This window comes from Sphaerodactylus townsendi, linkage group LG17 (genome assembly GCF_021028975.2).
Source record: "Sphaerodactylus townsendi isolate TG3544 linkage group LG17, MPM_Stown_v2.3, whole genome shotgun sequence".
Taxonomy (NCBI): Eukaryota; Metazoa; Chordata; class Lepidosauria; order Squamata; family Sphaerodactylidae; genus Sphaerodactylus; species Sphaerodactylus townsendi.
Genome location: NC_059441.1, coordinates 2,137,347 through 2,156,486, shown reverse-complemented (window position 1 = coordinate 2,156,486; position 19,140 = coordinate 2,137,347). Strand labels below are relative to the sequence as shown.

The following is a 19,140-nucleotide window of genomic DNA, read 5'->3' as shown; positions in this document are numbered from 1 at the left end:
CCCCCTCACAACAAACACTCTGTGAGGTAGGTGGGGCTGAGAGAGCTCCGAGAAGCTGTGACCAGCCCAAGGTCACCCAGCTGGCGTGTGTGGGAGTGTACAGGCTAATCTGAATTCCCCAGATAAGCCTCCACAGCTCAGGCGGCAGAGCTGAGAATCAAACCCAGTTCCTCCAGATTAGATACATGAGCTCTTAACCTCCTACGCCACTGCTGCTCCAAAATCAACAGGCAATAAGATACAAAAGGCTTGTTCCAGCTGCTAAGAAAGTCTAACGAGCGTTTATTAGGCAAGATGTGCACAACGTTTGCAAGCACGGTGCGTAAGTTACAAGATCTTGCAGGAAGCTTCTCTTCAGATGAGAGCGTTCAGCAAAATCAGAAAGGATTTCGTATTAAAAGAAGAACCTCTCCAAGTGCATTTGTTTAGTTGGACTTGAACAAGTTTGAGCTGATTTCTCAGTTTCCTAACAAGATTGTTTTACACAGCTGCCAAACCATTTTATTTTGTTAAATTTATAGCCTGCCCTTCCCGACCAAGGTCGGGGCTCAGGGTGGAGGACATGCACGTTTAAAAACATTCCATACATAGCCATTTATAAAGCCAACTCATTAAAATCTGACAGAATTCAGATGGTGAACAACAATATAAACCTGGACAAGATAATCCACTCCATCCACCCCACTGTCTGGAACGTGGGAAAAGTTCCCAGAGGGGGCGACACAGGGTTACCGTAGAGCGTTGGTAGTTGACTCCTAAAAGAAAGCCTCTCTCTACTATTTACTTACAATCTAAGGGTGATAAACAACTCTGTACAATGAACATCATGCCTAAAATTCGGCTTGCTGTGCCCCAAACTCACCCCTGTAAGAATTCCGCCTTTGATGGATATTGCTGTCCATAGAGTTATCAACCGGTGTAACGTCCTGGGAGTTACGAGGGATCGGGGTGTCCGTCATGATTGGATTGGGATCTGGGGATTTGTCTATGGGCTTCAGCTCCAACCTCTCGTGATGAATCCAAAGGTCAGGGGGCTTGACGTCCTTGGAATTCCCTTTGTATTTATGAGAACCGTTCACGGATTTGCAGGCAGCTCGCTTCCTTTGAAAGCAACAAGCAGATCGTCAAAAGGAAAATATTCATGTATGCGCAGGCTGACGGAATGCCGCTACCTGTTTTTCCTTCAAGTCCTTTACCCAGTCAGTTTGTGGCTGTCCTCTATGCAAACAACTTTATTGTAAGCACAATAAAACCAACCAACCATTCACATTGTTATTTTCCTGGTACTGAGGGTGCAGTACAACCAAAATCTTGTCCTCTCTAAAGGTACTGCAATGTTATTCCCTCTTGCTCAGAGGATCTGACCTGACGGACCTTTTTCAGCTACACAAAATGATTTGCAGGCTCCGGGGAAGCAGCTTCTACCATGACAGACTAACAGAACAGGATACATAGAAAGACGGACATTCTACTGAACTCTGGAGCACCTTCCTTATGAGGAGAGGCTGCAGCGTTTGGGACTCTTCAGTTTGGAGAGGAGACGGCTGAGGGGGGATATGATTGAAGTCTATAAAATTATGCATGGGGTAGAAAATGTTGACAGAGAGAAATTTTTCTCTCTTTCTCACAATACTAGAACCAGGGGGCATCCACTGAAAATGCTGGGGGGAAGAATTAGGACTAATAAAAGGAAACACTTCTTCACGCAACATGTGATTGACATGTTTGGAAGATGCTGCCACAGGAGGTGGTGATGGCCACTAACCTGGATAGCTTTAAAGGGGGCTTGGACAGATTGATGGAGGAGAAGTCGATCTATGGCTACCAATCTTGATCCTCTTTGATCTGAGATTGCAAATGCCTTAACAGACCAGGTGCTCGGGAGCAACAGCCGCAGAAGGCCATTGCTTTCCTGCCTGTGAGCTCCCAAAGGCACCTGGTGGGCCACTGCGAGTAGCAGAGAGCTGGACTAGATGGACTCTGGTCTGATCCAGCTGGCTTGTTCTTATGTTCTTATATTTTTAAACACAATGCTGATCTACTTGCGTTTCACAGATTCCCTGATTTGGAGCTTCTGGTTCATTGGCAAATTTTAGAGGTGAAGAAAGCTTGAAAGCAGAATGAGTATGTCGTATAGCGTCATTTTCCTTTGAATTTGACTAGCATATTGTGACTCAGTTAAAATTTTTATAATGGTAACGGATTCAATGCAATAGTTCCTGAGGGTGCTTTAATAAAGGAAATGAGACAGTGGACTACATGTCTATGTTAAGTACATATTATCTGTTTGCTAGGAGCCGCGTGGTGTAGTGGTTAAGTGCTTGCACTGCCACTCACACGCTCAGGAGTTCGAGCCCCCTGTGGGTCAGATATCCTGGCAGCTGGCTCAGGGTCAACTCAGCCATCCAACCATTCCTTGGTCGGTAATTGAGTACCTAGCTCATAGCTAGGGGGTAAAGAATAGCCGGGGAAATCAATGACAAACTACCCCACAAAAACGGCTTGCCTATGAGACCACTGCTTGCAGTGGTACCCCAGGATCGAACACGACTGAAGGGGAAACTTTACCTTAATCTGTCTGCTATAGCTATTCTCTTGATCTCACTACATTGCTTTCTACCTATATTATTCCATTTTGGGGGCACTGTTAATATGTCACATCTAATACTTAGGCTTTTGTGTATGCTTTCTGTAATCCTATCATGACTTTGCTTAACGGATGTCTTATTCTATGGATTGCACTGACTTACACTGTGTGACCTGCCTTGAGATGGACTACAAAATAATACAAATAAATAAATAAACGAAATTGCAAAAGGCTGTTATCGCCTCCAGAACTTAGCCAATCGGCACCATACTCTTCTTGCAAAGTTTCACAGGGAGGTATGTACGAAACGATTGCCGTTCCTTCCCCTCCCAAAAAAACTTTTGGAGACATTAGGCCAGGGGTAGGGAACCTGCGGCTCTCCAGATGTTCAGGAACTACAATTCCCATCAGCCCCTGTCAGCATGGCCACTTGGCCATGCTGGCGAAACTGATGAGAATGGATCACTAATTTATCTGAAGAACACCTGGAGTCCCCGATGAAGCGAAAGAGAAACTCTGCTAAAGCCGTTAACCAATTCTAAAGGTTTAAAGAGGAACAGCATTGTGTCCCAGATCTCCCTAACTTTGAAGTCTTGGTGACCCTACTCTTTAATTAATGTCTTTTTTCTGGCAATGGCTTGAAAACAAGAACTGTAGGAGAGGGTTTGCCTCAGGAACACATATACTCTAGATCAGTTCATAGCCCTTTTACACAAACAAGTCTGTAATTTTGTAGAAAGCATTCAGACCAAACACTAAAGTTATGTTTTATATATCCAAGGAAAAAAGGAACTGAATGGCACTTGCATGTTTACAAAACGTGCTAAGAGATGTATCATGCGACAAAATCACTCGCGCCCCCCTAGCCAGAGATAACAACCATAAGGAGCTGCTTAAGTGTCTTACTTCTTCTGGTGCGAAGTGGTGCGTCGAGTGCAGAAGACGGCAACCACCACCACCACCACAATAGTGATCACTCCCACAGAAACGATGATGACTAGAAGCATGTTGTACTCCAGAGGGGAAGGGCTTCCATGTGGGCTGTTACTGCCTAAAGAGGAAACGGACATTGTTCATTAGAGAGGACAAAATCACGGGATCTGAATCCACATTTCAATTCACATTTCAGTCTGTATCTAGAATGCCCAAGTGACTTTAATATCTTGGTGATTTCCGCAGGGCCTGCAAGATGGAGTTGTTCCGCCGGGCTTTTGGAGTGTCCAGCCACTGAAAGTGCCCCCCCTCTTCCATTTTAATGGAATTAGGGTCCATTACCATCTGTTGGACCCACCCTTTCTTTTCTCCTCTCGGGAGGGTTTAAGAGGGATATTGTGGGCATTGTTATGTTATGTATTAATTGCTGCATTTTAATTTATATTATTTAGAGATTAACTTATATTTGATTTTATGTTTATCTGTATTTGAATGTTATGTTGTTCACCGCCCAGAGCCCTTCGGGGGTTGGGCGGTATATAAGTTGAAAAAATAGATAAAATAAATAAATATCCCAAGTTTCCCAGTGATGTTTACATCTAAAATGCACACCACTTCTCACACTGGACTGAAGAGGCCTAAAACAAGTCAGATGTACAAGAACGGCCTTCATATTTCCATGTTAATTTGTGAGGCTGTTTGTTTTATAATATTCATTTTAATCCGGAAAAACAGAGATGACCAGGGAATCGACCCATTTGGAAAGGACTGCAACTCCCCTGAAAATAGGAGGTTTATTGTTTTGGGGTGCTACTTGATCCTGGCCTATTGCCAACGGTGCTGTCTGGAACGGGCTATAAGAGAGATCAGTCCAGTATTAAAAGATCCTTTACTGGATCTGGGTGCCACTTTGCAGGGGTCCCCAGGCACTTTTTTTTAAACAAGGGGGAACCAGTTGCACTGTCCCTCAGACTGTTGGAGGGCCGGACTAAAAAAAACTGAACCAATTCCTATGCACAAATGATTGTAAAATGTTTGATTTCACCTTGCAGCCTTTCTGTCATGGTCTATTTTTAGAACAGTGACCAAAGGTATGTCAAGTACAGGGTGGGCTCCAAATATTGTTGGGGAGGCTGTGGAATACCTTCCCCTGTAAAAAAAAAAAAAAAGCAGAACTTTCCCAATGAAGCATTCCATCTAACCCAGGATCAGGCATCTTCCTGGGTTCTTTCCTCCCTAGCAGCCAAGCCAGCGATTAAGCCTTAGCCCTGGCTGAGTGCCAAATATAAGGGAGTGAGGTGGAACAGAAAGCCTGAGAGCAACACATGGAGTAGCCGAGAGGGAAGGGCGGAGCAGGCGTTGCCACATGTAAGGTTTCCAACTCTGGGTCAGAAAATTCATGGAGATTTGGGGGTGCCATCACGTAATTGCAATCAACAGCCGTTGGGGCCGGTTCCTCCTCTCCCTCGAGCCCCCACTGCACATGAATGGAGCCATCGCCGCCATGCCTGGCGGGCCGGATAAATGCCTTCAGGGGGCCACATTTGGCCCCCGGGCCGTAGTTTGGGGACCCCTGCCTTACAGGCATGATTCAAAATGCTTGTGCTCACTTTCAACGCCCTTAACAGCCTGGACCCAGAGAACTCATAATTTCAGTCAACATCTTTACCCCAAGCCCTTGTTCATGCAGCTGGCAAGCACAGACTAGGAGTTTTCAGGAGAGAAAATGAGATGGCCTTCCCTAGTGATCTAGCTAACATTCACCCTTCCAACTTTTCAGCTTCAGGTTAAGACATGTTCCATTTTCCCAGGCTTTTCATCAGAGTTTTTCCCACCTTTTAGTCATTACGGCCTTCCTAAGATTTTATCATAATTTCATATGGTTCTGTCTAGCCAACTTCTTCATTTATGCTTTCATTCTGTGGATCTTAGCAGCGAGATTATCTTACCTCTTGGCTGCTTTTGATTTTATATTACCCTGCTACGGAGCAGAGTGGTTTATATTGCTGATCGGGTGGATTTTGTTATTAGTTAATTATGACAATTATTGGTGGGGGAACATTGTCCCTTTTTTTGTTATCAGCCACTTCAAGTAGTTATTTGAAGACACTCTCTCGGCCCCACCTATCTCACCAAGGTGTCTGTTGGGGGAAGAGGAAGGGGGGAGAGTTGTGGGAAGAGTCTGTTGTGGGAAGAGTTTGTGTCTCCTTACAGAAGAGAAAGGGGGATATAAATCCAAACTCTTCTTCTTCCCCAAAGAATGAAATCAATTTTAATCCACCAGTTTCGCTTCTATTTTCGACATCTACAACTGAAACATTAGACCTCTTCCCTGGAGGTCTGAAATGTTATCTGCTATGAAAATTGTACAGTGTGAAGATAAGAGATTGTGTGTCTGCGTGTAGGAAACAAAACACCCCAGAGAGCAGAAAAGATAAAATCAATGACAGAAGGTGAACCCAGGTGAAGGCATTTTCTCACACCCTATATGACAAAGCTGGCCCACTGACACATAAAAACTGTGCATTCACAATTTCATATTCAATAGTTCCAGTGACACTCTGAAGACACCCCAAGCAGACAAACAGGAAGTTCACCATCCTTCCTTCCATCCCACAAATAGTCAAGTCAGTCCTCACTAATCCAATCTTCTCCTAAGTTATCCAAGGCTTTAAATGAGACTCAGTCTTGGAATTTGTTCTCACTGCTTGAACTGAATAATCTCAAAAATAATCTCACAAATTAGAAACTATAGCACAAAGTTTCCCAGTGAGAGACTGATGCTTCCAATCAGGCGGGTTTGAACTATCGTCTTTTCGAAATGGGCCAATTTGCCCCTGGTCTTGTTGTGTACCAGTCAAACCATTTCAGATCTGTAAAATATGCCTCAACATGGAACACGCCACCCACCTGTTTTTCACCTGTGAAAACTACTTCTGCTGTGCTACCTCAGTCCCAAATGACAAATGCTTTTTTGAAACGACCACTTTACTGTTTCTTTTGCCATAGGATAAATTGTCATGCTTCACTAAAGCAGTGCAAACCTGACTGCATCCTCTCTTGGGAAGGATTCAAGACACCAACGATGCAGTCCTAAAACTGGCCTGCTCAGAATCCTCTCGAAGTCTACTCAATTGGGCTGGAGTAGAAAGCGTTCTTAGGATCTCACCGCAAAGATCCTACAATTCCTCTTTGGCGTTTCTTGTCAGTAGCTCAGAATTGGGTTTTTTTAAAAAAAGAATAAGGTTGACTTCAGCTGGCAACACACAAAAAAAGACTTGCCAGCTGCACTTGTAGCGTTTGGTTGGTCAGACACTCATTGTGAAATGATGGAACATTATTGCTTGTGTTGGACAAAATCCATGCTACGTTACGGTGCCAGGCAGGAACCACAGGTATTGGGGTCTACTATCACTTTGCTCTATCTATCTGAATGGCTTTCAATATCCCAATTCTTGGCACAAAGGCCCTTCAAAGGTTTTACTTACTGCCCATGGGTGTTTTATAGTCTGGGCCGGCATCCATTTGTCGGTTTCCTTTTCCTGCAGATCCCAGGGCTGGAGGAAAAAAAATTATAAGTTATTTGTACTTCATGCTTCACTTCACTTTCTAAAACGTGCTGTTTAACATGTCACTTAATTCTTATTTTAGATGGACAGACATAAGCCAGACACACACACACACACACATCCCAATAACATTGCAAGATTTTTCTAGAAATGCATGTCCAGATGAACTATAGCAGTTATCATTGAACGGCGTTACAAAAGCATCTTCACACGACACAAGTGCGTCTCTGATGAAGACCAAAAAAGGATACAGGATTGTGAAAATGTCAGAACCTCCATTCTTCCTTTACAATCCCATCAATCCCAAACCCATTCTCTAGTAGCTGGGATTTATATGGCTGTCATAGTAACAATTACCACACCACAGTCCATGCACAAGGTAGTAAACATTTTCTTATACAGGGTTGTTAAAACTAGTGCTGATCCAAAACTGGTAGGCACGTTTTGGGAATATTCATTTGGGGAATGCTGGCGGAAAAGAACATTCAAGTCCAGTAACAACTTAGAAGAGTAGAAGACGAGTTTAGATTTACGCCCCCCCCCCTTTCTCTCCTGTAAGGAGACTCAAAGGGGCTTATACTCTCCTTTCCCTTCCCCCCTGCACCCACCACAAACGCCCTGTGAGGTGGGTGGGGCTGAGAGGGCTCTGGAAAACTGTGACAAGCCCAAGGTCACCCAGCTGGCATGTATTGGAGTGCACAAGCTAATCTAGTTCCCAAGATAAGCCTCCACAGCTCAAGTGGCAGAGCAGGGAATCAAACCCGGTTCCTCCAGATTAGAGTGCACCTGCTCTTGACCACTGCACCGCGCTGGCTCTCCAGTATGGAGGCAGTATGGCTGTGTGGTGGCTGTGCCGTCCCTGGCTGAAATGAAACTACTGCCGCCGCCCCTGCCCCTCCCGCAACAAGACTGCACCATCCAACACCAACAAAAATTTACCAGGTTATAAGTTTTTGTGAGCTGACCCCTGCAGTTTCAGTTCACACATGCACAATTTGAATACTGCCATTCTTCCGCACTATAGCACATGTTTTTCTCAGCTCAACAGAATTTTGCAGTTAATGTTACTTAGGTTTCGAAGCGTAAGGTTTGATTCTTGCATTTGTGTATATTTCAAGTTCCCAACAGTGTTTGTGTTACTTTTAATATACCTGCATTTTATTTTTTTTATATCCCGCCCTTTCCTTTTAGATAAGACATGTGCAGCAGAAGTCTCATATTAAGAAAAACATGTTTATGTAAAATGTAAACAAATGTAGTAGAAAATGGCCTCTTTACAGGTTTATTCATTCAAAATATGAAAAAATATGCCTGAATTTTTGTCTCAAAAGAAAAAGGTTTTGATGTTCCTTCTCATTCACAGAAAAACATAAAATAGCACACACGTTTTGCGGTGTCAAGATAAGGGAAAAGCTGCCTTTTACAAGGAAAAAAATCGTACAAACGTAACAGAACTTAAAAAGAAAAGAAACCGTAGCTTTTGCTAGAAGTTTCAAAGCACTGCAGGTAAAACAGATAAAATATTCGGAGTAAGCAGGGTTCCAGTCTTTTTCTGAAATGTCAGCTTGCACTCTTAGAAGGTAGGCATGAGACTGGAAACTGCCCCTGTCAAATCACCTTCCTAAGAATATAAGAACATCAGAAAGAGCCTGCTGGATCAGACCAGAGTCCATCTAGTCCAGCATTCTGCTACTTGCAGTGGCCCACCAGGTGCTTTTTGGGAGCTCACATGCAGGAGGTGAAAGCAATGGCCTTCTGCTGCTGCTGCTCCCGAGCACCTGGTCTGCTAAGGCATTTGCAACCTCAGATCAAGAAGGATCAAGATTGGTAGCCAGAGATCGACTTCTCCTCCATATATCTGTCCAAGCCCCTTTTAAAGCTATCCAGGTGAGTGGCCATCACCACCTCTTGTGGCAGAATAGTATGGAGGGTAACGCTTGAGCTGCCCTCTAGAATTTCTTTATGCTGAATAGAAAAAAAATGCATGCTCTCTGTCTTTCCTCTCCCATAGACTCATAGCCAACAAATACCTGGTTTTTAGAACTAGGGGTGGTGAGAACCTGATGGGTTCTAACAGCCTCGGAGTCTGTTCTAGAAAACATCCTATCCCGATATTATGGCTAATATATCATGGCTAACTAATTTAAGAATTCAAATCATCCCAAGATAGCCTTCTATCCAATTAATCAAATTTAAAATGCAAATATATTCGCATACTAAGAAAACGCCCAGTAAGCTGCCTTCGAGATGCATCCATCACGGAGTTATTATGCACTGTTAAGATGAAATGGCCATATTTTCCACTCTGTTCCTTATTAACCAGGAGAAAAATGAAGCCTTGTAGCCCCATATATTGAAATACATAATGAAATTTACCCTCATGGAATAAGCTGCTAGAACTTTCAATTAACTAGTCTACTAATTAAAGTTTGCAGTCTGAGAAAATCCATTTAATATATTACGTGAAAATAACTGTGCTGCAGAGGGAGGAGGGGAGTTGGTTTTAATTCCCCATTTTCTGCTACCTTAAGAAGTCTCAAGAGTGGCTTACAAACTCCTTTCCTTCCCCTCCATACAACAGACACCTTGCGAGGTAGGTAGGGCTAAGAGAGTTCTATGAGAACTATGGCTAGCCCAAGGTCAATCAGGAGGCTTCACGTGTAGGAGTGCAGACACAAAACCAGTTCACCACATAAGAATTCACCGCTCATGTGGATGAGTGGAGAATCAAAACCCGGTTCTCCATATTAGAGTCTGCCACTCTTAACCACGGCACCAGGCTGGTTCTCTAGCACGGAAGCAGAGCTGGGTTATGGTTATTACATAATGCATACAAAAAAACACCCTAGGCAACAAACCTAGCTATATAAGGGTAAGGCCAAAAAATCAAAAAGATGGGGAAAACCCTTCAAATGTTATCATGACATCCCTACTTGTCTCCATTTAGATCTCACGGCATCAAAGTATACCTCAAGGTGCTCTGGGATGCACTGATATGAACAGGCTGGCACCAGAGTTTCCCATGTGAACTTATGGATGCAATGTGTTATACCCAAGGGGTTTACTAGAAACATACCCACCTCCCAAAAGGAACCATGGTATACATTTCCCCGGCAAAGCCTGCCTGTTCCCTACCGGCCTTTGGACCAGGCGCTACCATCTTGTATAATTTGTATTATATATGCCAATAAAGGCTTATGTTGTGTTGTGTGTATAATTTGTATTATGTTGTATTGGGAAATGGAATGCTGCTTTGTATAGGGGTTAAGTTATGTGTTTTAATTTATATGTATTAGAAGGAGGAGGAGGAGGAGGAGGAGGAGGAGGAGGAGGAGGAGAAGAAGAAGGAGAAGAAGGAGAAGGAGAAGAGGAGGAGGAGGAGTTTGGATTTATATCCCCCCTTTCTCTCCTGCAGGAGACTCAAAGGGATTTACAATCTCCTTGCCCTTCCCCCCTCACAACAAACACCCTGTGAGGTAGGTGGGGCTCAGAGAGCTCTGTGTATTCTGTGTATTAATGTATTCTGTGTTCTGTTGTACACCGCCCAGAGCCCTTCGGGGGTGGGTGGTTCCTAAATCTAATGATGAATAAAAAATAAATAAAATAAAAGCGCCCGCAGCTTCCAGCTTTGTCCAGAATGCCAGTGTCAGAGGCAGCATACAGCAAACCGAATGCTTGATCAAAGTCAGCCATCTCTGTCCTCCCCACCCACCCTGTGATGCAGAGCGTCGCTCAGGCCCCAGAACTTGGAGCAAGTTCTTCAGAGCTCTGAACAACCAGCCTCTTGAACAACAACTCTGGGATTCTCTGAAATCAAGCCTGAAGTTACATCTGAAAATGCTTCCCCCGCTAGCCCACCGCCTGGCCACACCCATTTCGAGCATGCATTTGTACATAGGATGCACAGCAAAAACCCATACTCTTGCACTGCTGAACAAAAGAGAGAGACAGATACACAGAGAGAGACAATAGTCTAAAAAAACGAACACATTACAAAGATTTTCAAATTTCAGAATTCCACAAGAGTTCTGTTCGGCTTTCGAGCTGTTGGCATCTTTGAACTGCACAACTCCCGTTTACTTATTTAAATATTTATGCCCCACACCTTTCCTTTGGGCTCAAGTTAGAGAGAGACAGACAAGAAGAGTACTCGCAAGAGAAAGAGCGACACAGAAAAAAAGCACATCCATTCATTTACCTTGATCATTAGACATTTTATCTGAAGATTCAGCTACCAGGACAAGCACAGGGGAAGAAACAAACGAGAAATAGATCACCAGACCGGAAGGCGTGACAAAAATTTGCCGACACAAAATATTAAAATATTTTAAAGTGGGAAATCAAATTCGCGCTGCTAGTATGGAACGGCAGGTTTACCTTCCCAGAGTTGTTTTCAACTCCTGCTCATGTGTGACAGTAAGAGATACATTCTGTGCAAGTAAATCATGGAATATTTATGCACCCGTTCATATTTTAAGAATATTGCAGACACTGTGGTGCGTTGTGAGACACTGTTCCTGTTGCAGTGTGATACCTGACACATCCGTCACAAATTCATTTGCACCAAACGGGAAACCGGCAACGATTTGAAAGATAGCGATGCACAGTAAGGTGCGTCCTCACAAATTCATACACACCACTCATAACAACTCCAATCTGAACATTTACATTTCAGAAAGATAGCAGAGTGGTCCACTCCAAGAACAAAGGAGATGAATGCAAGGGGAAAAAAAACATTATTTGACTCACAGGCCTAATCCAGAGATAGGGCCTAAAAATGCTTAACTTCCAGGTACTGTTCTAGTGGTGGTGGCCGAAAGTGCTGTCAAATTGCAGCTGTCTTATGGCAACCCTGTAGGGTAGTGGTGGCGAACCTTTGGCACTCCAGATGTTATGGACTACAATTCCCAATTGGCCATGCTGGCAGGGGCTGATGGGAATTGTAGTTCATAACATCTGGAGTGCCAAAGGTTCGCCACCACGGCTGTAGGGTTTTCAGGGCAAAACATGTACCAAGGTAGTTTGCCATTGTCTGCCTCCATGTAGTAACCCTGGATTTCCCTGGTGGCCTCCTATCCAAATATCAACCAGGGTTGATCCCGCTCAGCTTCTGAGATCTGATGACATTGGGCTAACGGGCCGTCCAAGGTCAGGGCCCTGTTCCGATACAACTTAAAAATCCACTGCTTGTTCTCTTCACCTGAGCAGTGAACAAGATAGACCTGAAGTCACTCACACAGAAGGTATTCACACAGATTCAGAAAGGCAGCACTCTTGCAGTGTGTCTTCTCACCAGCAGACTACATTTAGAGTTATCACTCCCAGGTTGCTTCGTCGGCAGAGAACGTTGCAAAAACGCCGTCACGCAACAGACCTACCTTTAGGCGTTCTGAACTGGACGGCCTCTGACATGGGGCCCATGCCTTTAGAGTTGCGGGCCTGAATCTTGAAATAGTACGCGGTGTCGAGGGTCAGCTCTTGAATCTGGTGCGTCAGCCTGTTTCCTACGACCGGCTCGATGACCCAATCATGGATTTCGGCATTTACATCCGTACTGTAGTAAATGATGTACCCTGCGCAGGAGAACGCGATTGGTAAATTATGAAGATGAATTTCCAAGGAGCTCTAAGTGCTTTGAGAACATTAAGCAGGTTTCGTCTAGGACACTTCAAACCACTAGACAAGCCCTTCTTCCTCCAGCTCCCTTGCAATTCTCTCTCAATGAAGCTAAAGAAGAAATTGTGTAGTTCATCACAGCTGCTAGGGAAGAGAGATCGGGGTCATTTGCTCAATTAGTATCTGTTAGCTCACAGAATACCCCCCCCACCCCCCCCCCACCCCCAATCTTTACAAAACAATCCCAGATTCACTGAAGTCGCTGGCTTTAAGAGAATATAGATTTGCTCATTTCTGGTACGGCAGGAATGAATTCTACTTCTTCCACCAGTGGAATACAGGGCCACTTCATGCAGATTTCAATTGCATTGTATTCTTTGAAACTCCGAAGTTCCAAAACATTACTAATGCTTCTTCAACAACGCTTGCAATCCGAGGCCCTGTTTTATACTGTTCATGCAATGATGGTTTTGTAAGGAAAGGTAGAAATCGGCACGACGTTCAGCTCTGAAGCGAATGTTTCGGCAATAGCAGGAAGCAGCGGTGGGAGACAGCTTTGAAGAGAAGGCTTTTAAAGAGACCAGAACTCTTGGAAAGCGAGACAAGATGTACAGTTCCAACTTTAAGTGATCAAAGAAATAATCCCAATTCATAAGAACTAGCCTGCTGGATCAGACCAGAGTCCATCTAGCCAAGCACTCTGCTACTCGCAGTGGCCCACCAGGTGCCTTTGGGAGCTCACATGCAGGATGTGAAAGCAAGGGCCTTCTGCTGCTGCCGCTGCTCCTGAGCACCTGGTCTGCTAAGGCATTTGTAATCTGAGATCAAGGAGGATCAAGATTGGTAGCCATAGATCGACTTCTCCTCCATAAATCTGTCCAAACCCTTTTTAAAGCTATCTGAGACACAGCATACCCCAGGACGATCCTCCAGCATCTGGAATGGCAAGTCCGCCTGTCCTGAAGAAATCTCACCTGTAATTTTGCCGTTGGCTTCAGACGGAGGCTGCCAGTTGACTATGATGGTTCGTGGTTTTCCTTCTTTGCTCACCACCGTGACATCCTTCGGAGGAGAAGTGGGGACTGCAAAAACATTGTCCACCAGGCATGCATTTAATGATGGTAGCGTTATTCTCGTGAGCGTGCTTAGTACAGACAATAATGTCCAGCTATTTAAGCCTGCTGGCCTGCAGTAATTACCTGTTTTTCTACTGAACTAGCCCCAGTAATCAAGACTAAGATTGCTTTCCATTGCTCTCTTTAAACATTTGGGAAGAATCTTTGGGGGAAGGTACATATGCATTTAGATTATATATTCAGTCATGCATGCATCTGCAAAGCATTCCTAGGGGGGAAAAAGGTTACAGTGAGATATCTTGAAATTCTAATTTTGCACATGTGAACTACCCTGTTTCCCCGAATATAAGACATCCGCTGAAAATTAGTTGTAGTAGAGGTTTTGCTGAAGTGCGAAATATAAGGCATCCCCCTAAAGTAAGACGTAGCAAACTTTCTGTTTGGAAGCATGTCCGACGAACAGAATACAGAAAAATAAGACATCCCCTGAAAATAACACATAGCACATCTTTGGGAGCAAAAATTAACATAAGACACTGTCTTATTTTTGGGGAAATACGGTACTAAAGCAGATTCCCTCATGGTTTTATCAATTATGAATTTTGCACTGTTTAACAATTAAATCCAACCTCTTTGGGGGGAGGGGGAAGCAAACCTGTCCCTCTTCCTTCTATAAACTACACCAGTGATGACGAGCCTTCTCGAGACCGAGTGCCCAAACTGCAACCCGAAACCCACTCATTTATCGCAAAGCGCCAACACAGCAATTTAACCTGAATGCTGAGGTTTTGGTTTAGAAAAAAAGGTCGGCTCCAAGACATGCATTACTCGGGAGTAAGCTTGGTGGTAGTTGGTGGCTTTGCTTTGAAGCAACCGTGCAACTCTTCCAACAGGTGAATTACTTAGAAGGAAGCCCCACTGCCAGCAACCGAGCTTACTCCCAGGTAAAGGATTGCACTTTAGCTCTTCGCATGAATATCAGTGGGGTTTAACAGCGCTTAACAGGGTTACCTACACTGCTTCCCAAAAACTAGGTCTTAGGTTTAATGCTAATAATCGAGCCCAGTAGCCCAGGCCACCCTAGATATGTGGGGGGGGGGGGCACTCTGTTTGCACGTGCCCACAGAGAGGGCTCTGAGCGCCACCTCTGGCACCCGTGCCATAGGTTCGCCACCACTGAACTACACAGATTTCTAGAGCTGGGGATGAAATGTGAGCCAATAATGTTCGGCTGGTATTCCTCACAGTATCAGAGAAAGCGGCTGGAACAGCGAGGCCCTCTGGTGTGTGGTTAACTTTGGACCTTGTGGTGACTTCTCAAGTAATGGGGAATACAGAACTCTATGATCTGGTACCCCCACGAAACCACCTTATGCTGAATTAGACCATTGGTCCATCAGGGTCAAAACTTGACTACTCAGACTGGAGGAAGCTCTACGTGGTTTCAGGTAGAAGTCTTTCACAGAACTTGCTACCTGATACTTTTAACTGGAGATGTCAGGAATTGAACCTGGAATCTTCTGCGTGCCAAGAAGATATTCTACTCCTAAGATACGGCCCCTCCCGCTCTTTATTTGGGTTCTCGCTCGTGTGATGATCTGAAGAGAAAGAGACCTGATATTCTTTGAGGTTCATTAACACCCACTCTGGCTTCTCGGCTCATTTGCCAAAACCGACAGTCAGAGATAAGATCCCGCAATTAAATCTGAACACCGCAGGGTGCAGTGCACGGGACACGCTTTGATCAAATCGAAGCTTGCCTTATCTCTTGTTCGTTCTATAATTAAATGATATCCCCCTCCCTCCAAATAATAATGAAGTTATGTCTTAACAGCTATTATTAAGAGACAATTAAAAGGTGTGGAATATTTTGGCTTTTCCGAAATCTTCCTTAGGGGACCGTTTCTACGTCTGACCTGACTCTCCACTTTGAAGGAAACCAAAAGAGTTTGGGCTGAGCCCCTTAGTATTGCAGACACTGAGGCTAACGTGAGCAGCAGTGGCGTAGGAGGTTAAGAGCTCGTGTATCTAATCTGGAGGAACCGGGTTTGATTCCCAGCTCTGCCACCTGAGCTGTGGAGGCTTATCTGGGGAATTCAGATTAGCCTGTACACTCCCATACATGCCAGCTGGGTGACCTTGTGCTAGTCACAGCTTCTCGGAGCTCTCTCAGCCCCACCCACCTCACAGGGTGTTTGTTGTGAGGGGGGAAGGGCAAGGAGATTGTCAGCCCCTTTGAGTCTCTTGCAGGAGAGAAAGGGGGGATATAAATCCAAACTCTTCTTCTTCTTCATTATCCAAAGAGGTTCTACTTTGTGTGCCACCCTTCTGTCAGGCCACAACTCAGGAGAGGATTCTGTCACCCTTGGGCTGTTGAATGTCCTGCGCCCTCTCCTTGGCAGGACTGAAGAAGGCAGTCAAGGCATACCTGTTCCACCTGGCTTTTCATTAAATAGGGAGTATTTCATGCCCCCTTTCCTTTATATTTCTGGCATTTCCACTTCCGTTTTAAAAGGTCCATATAATCGGTAGGGGAACGGCCTTAGTTTCAGCTGACTCAGGCAACCCTGTAGGGTTTTCAAGGCAAGAGATATTCAAAGGTGGCCTGCCATTGCTTGCCTCACACAGCAACCCTGGACTTCTCTGGTGGCCTCCCCTCCAAGTCCTAACCAGAGATTACCCTGCTACCACATTTTATGTTATTGCCCAAAATATAACCCACAGAGGGAAGCTTTATTACTACAGATAATGGGAAATGTGCCTTCCAAAATATCAATCCCAAAATTGCTAAACAGTAATGATCCTTTTCCACTTGGGAGAATAGCCAATTATTTGCTGCAATGTCCTTAAGAGGTATGTAAAACACGCAAGCATAAAATTATATTTAAATGTGAAATACTCTATACCTCTGGTACTCCTGGGTTATTATAGAAGGTGTATACAAGGAGCTCATTGTTATTTATCGCATTTTAATGGAAATTTAATTAATTTATAGCATTAATTAGTATATACCATTTATAGATCCTGGGGAAGGTTATACCTTTTTTAGTAAATAGGCTGTGAATAACGAATGGCTAGAAATATCTTAATCCTGCCTTTTAAGTGCAGTTGTACTATATCTGTTCACAATTCCGTGTACAATGGAATGGTCAAAATTTTTTAATCTATATTATATTTTTATAAATGAAGTGGGATCTTAGGATGTAAAACTACTCACAGACAGCATTGCACAACTCTTTTAAATTTAATAACGGTCTGTATTCATGTTTGTATACCTTATGCCAATAAAGGTCTATTGTGATTGTGATTACCTTGCTTAGCTTCTAAGATCTGAAGAGATGGGACAGGCCTGCCTCCCCCCCGCCCTGCCAATCTGGTGCCGTGTATTTAACTGTGTGCTTTTAAAAGAGAAGAAGAGAAAATGGTTTTCATGCTCTCCCGATGGCATCGTTTTATATTCTGTAAGCCAGCTGAAAAGCAGGCTACAAGTGAGATAAATATGTAATTTCAAGTGACTTTTTCAATATCTGTGTTTTTATTTCATCTTGTAGTTATCTTAAACTTTTCACGTTCTAAACCACTTTGAGGGTACCTGGTCTCAAAAGGCAGGATACAGATTAAAGCAAGCCGCCAACAATTATAGATTCTATCAGAAACGTCTCACAGAAAGGACTTGACCGCACCTGATTCAAAGGTGGTCCCATGGGCTGTCATGCTCCAGGTGCTCGACCTTCGGCCTTTGGTCACCATCACCGAGAACTCGTACAAGGTATTCGGCTTCAAGCCGGTCACTAAGAAGCTCAAGGTGGTCGTATTGGCAGTCTAAGGGAAGTCAAAGGATCCACAAAAAGAGTATCGGAAAAACTTCAGCCCTTGACTATTGTAATAACTGTGTGAACCACTCAAACGTTGCCTTCCTTTCGCAAATTCACTGACGGAAATGCAAGCATTCATAGAACATTTGTGCCATTGGAAGCTAGGTGTTTCTTTTATAACCAATACAAGTGTTTGGTGCCAGTCAATTATACGCCTAGAAAAATGACCTCAAGGTTTTTGGTCTACTTGTTATTCAGAAAGCCTTCCAGATGCCTGCTGACAGTGTCTAATATACTGTTCTTCATTAAGGGGTCGCATACAGGAACCCAATACAAAAAAAAAAATAGTGGCAGAACTCCAGGCTAAATTAAAGGAAGGAAATAGCTGGAAGGATTCGTTCCCAGGACCAAATTAGGTGTTAGTTTGGCAAATGCATAGCCCTAACCTTTAATTCGGTGAGATAATGAGCAGTAAGGGATGGGGGGCCCCTTATGGGGTGGGAGGAGCCCCGACAAGAAGGGGGAAAAGAATCTTAACACCTTCTGTGCCCGTCATCTCTTCTTTGTAAATGCTCCCGTTCTGTTCACCTCCAGTTTTTGGAGCCAGACAATCTAAGAAAAAAAAACCCCTATCTAGCTACAAAGAATGTATGCGACATAAACCGCAGCTGTGTTTAACAAGTCTGACATTTAACTCTCAAAAAGCGAAGTGCTGTTTACAGAGCCGTATCCCTTGAAGTCAGGCTGACTGGCTGCGACCAAAATGAAACAAGACCAAATAGCTTTCAACTGGTGGAGATAAAAAAACTTCAACGCCTATTTGGTATATCAGCACTGAAGATTTGCAGTGCAAAACAAAAAGCAGTGCTGTTTAAAAAGAACTCTGAGCGATGTACATTTAGATGCCCAAATTAAAGCAGTTTTCCAGGCTCAAGTTATAACTTATGCAAATCTCTACTCATTTTGGTCCCATTTACTCAGACTGTTTTCAAGCAAGGAGGTGCTGAATCAACTGGCTTGGAAGGGCGTGGTTCTCCTTAAAATTCTAATACACAACTTGTCCCAAACTGCAAGTGCCCCTCTTCCCCCGGCTAGATGCAGTCAATTTAAGGGAAGAAAGAAAAAGGAAGGTTTTTTAGAGAGCACTATTTGTACATTGCTGAAAATTAGCCAAAAATCTGGGCTTAATTAGGGAACCTATCCAGAAACGGTTGCCAAATTGAGTCAATTTTTCCTAATTGCCTTTCCTACACTGTGGAAGTTGTACTTTAATGGGTATATCTAAAATTTCTCCATCCCAATGTTCTGTCAGTGAACTCCCACGAGATAGGACTATGATATATAACTTAACCACCTAATAAAGAGCCAAAGGCTAGCCTTGTTTTGCTCTACCAGAGGCATTAAACCCTTTTCGACTCAAGACGAATCCTGTAGCTTTGAGCTGACTTTGAAGTTATTAGAAAATTAAGTTAAAAGCATGCTATCAAACCCTATCAGAAGGAGCAGCAGTGGCATAGTGGTTAAGAGCAGGTGCATTCTAATCT

The 19,140-nt window shown here is 43.9% G+C and overlaps 1 protein-coding gene across 1 annotated transcript in view; it reads right to left on the bottom strand.

The window, feature by feature from the left end:
- Nucleotides 1-19,140, bottom strand: part of NEO1 (neogenin 1) — an 85,434-nt gene that overhangs the window by 12,021 nt on the left and 54,273 nt on the right. The window contains 7 exon segments of the mRNA XM_048482070.1: nucleotides 863-1,101; nucleotides 3,494-3,638; nucleotides 7,009-7,077; nucleotides 11,288-11,320; nucleotides 12,468-12,662; nucleotides 13,680-13,787; nucleotides 17,465-17,603. Coding sequence (XP_048338027.1) covers nucleotides 863-1,101; nucleotides 3,494-3,638; nucleotides 7,009-7,077; nucleotides 11,288-11,320; nucleotides 12,468-12,662; nucleotides 13,680-13,787; nucleotides 17,465-17,603 — 928 coding nt within the window.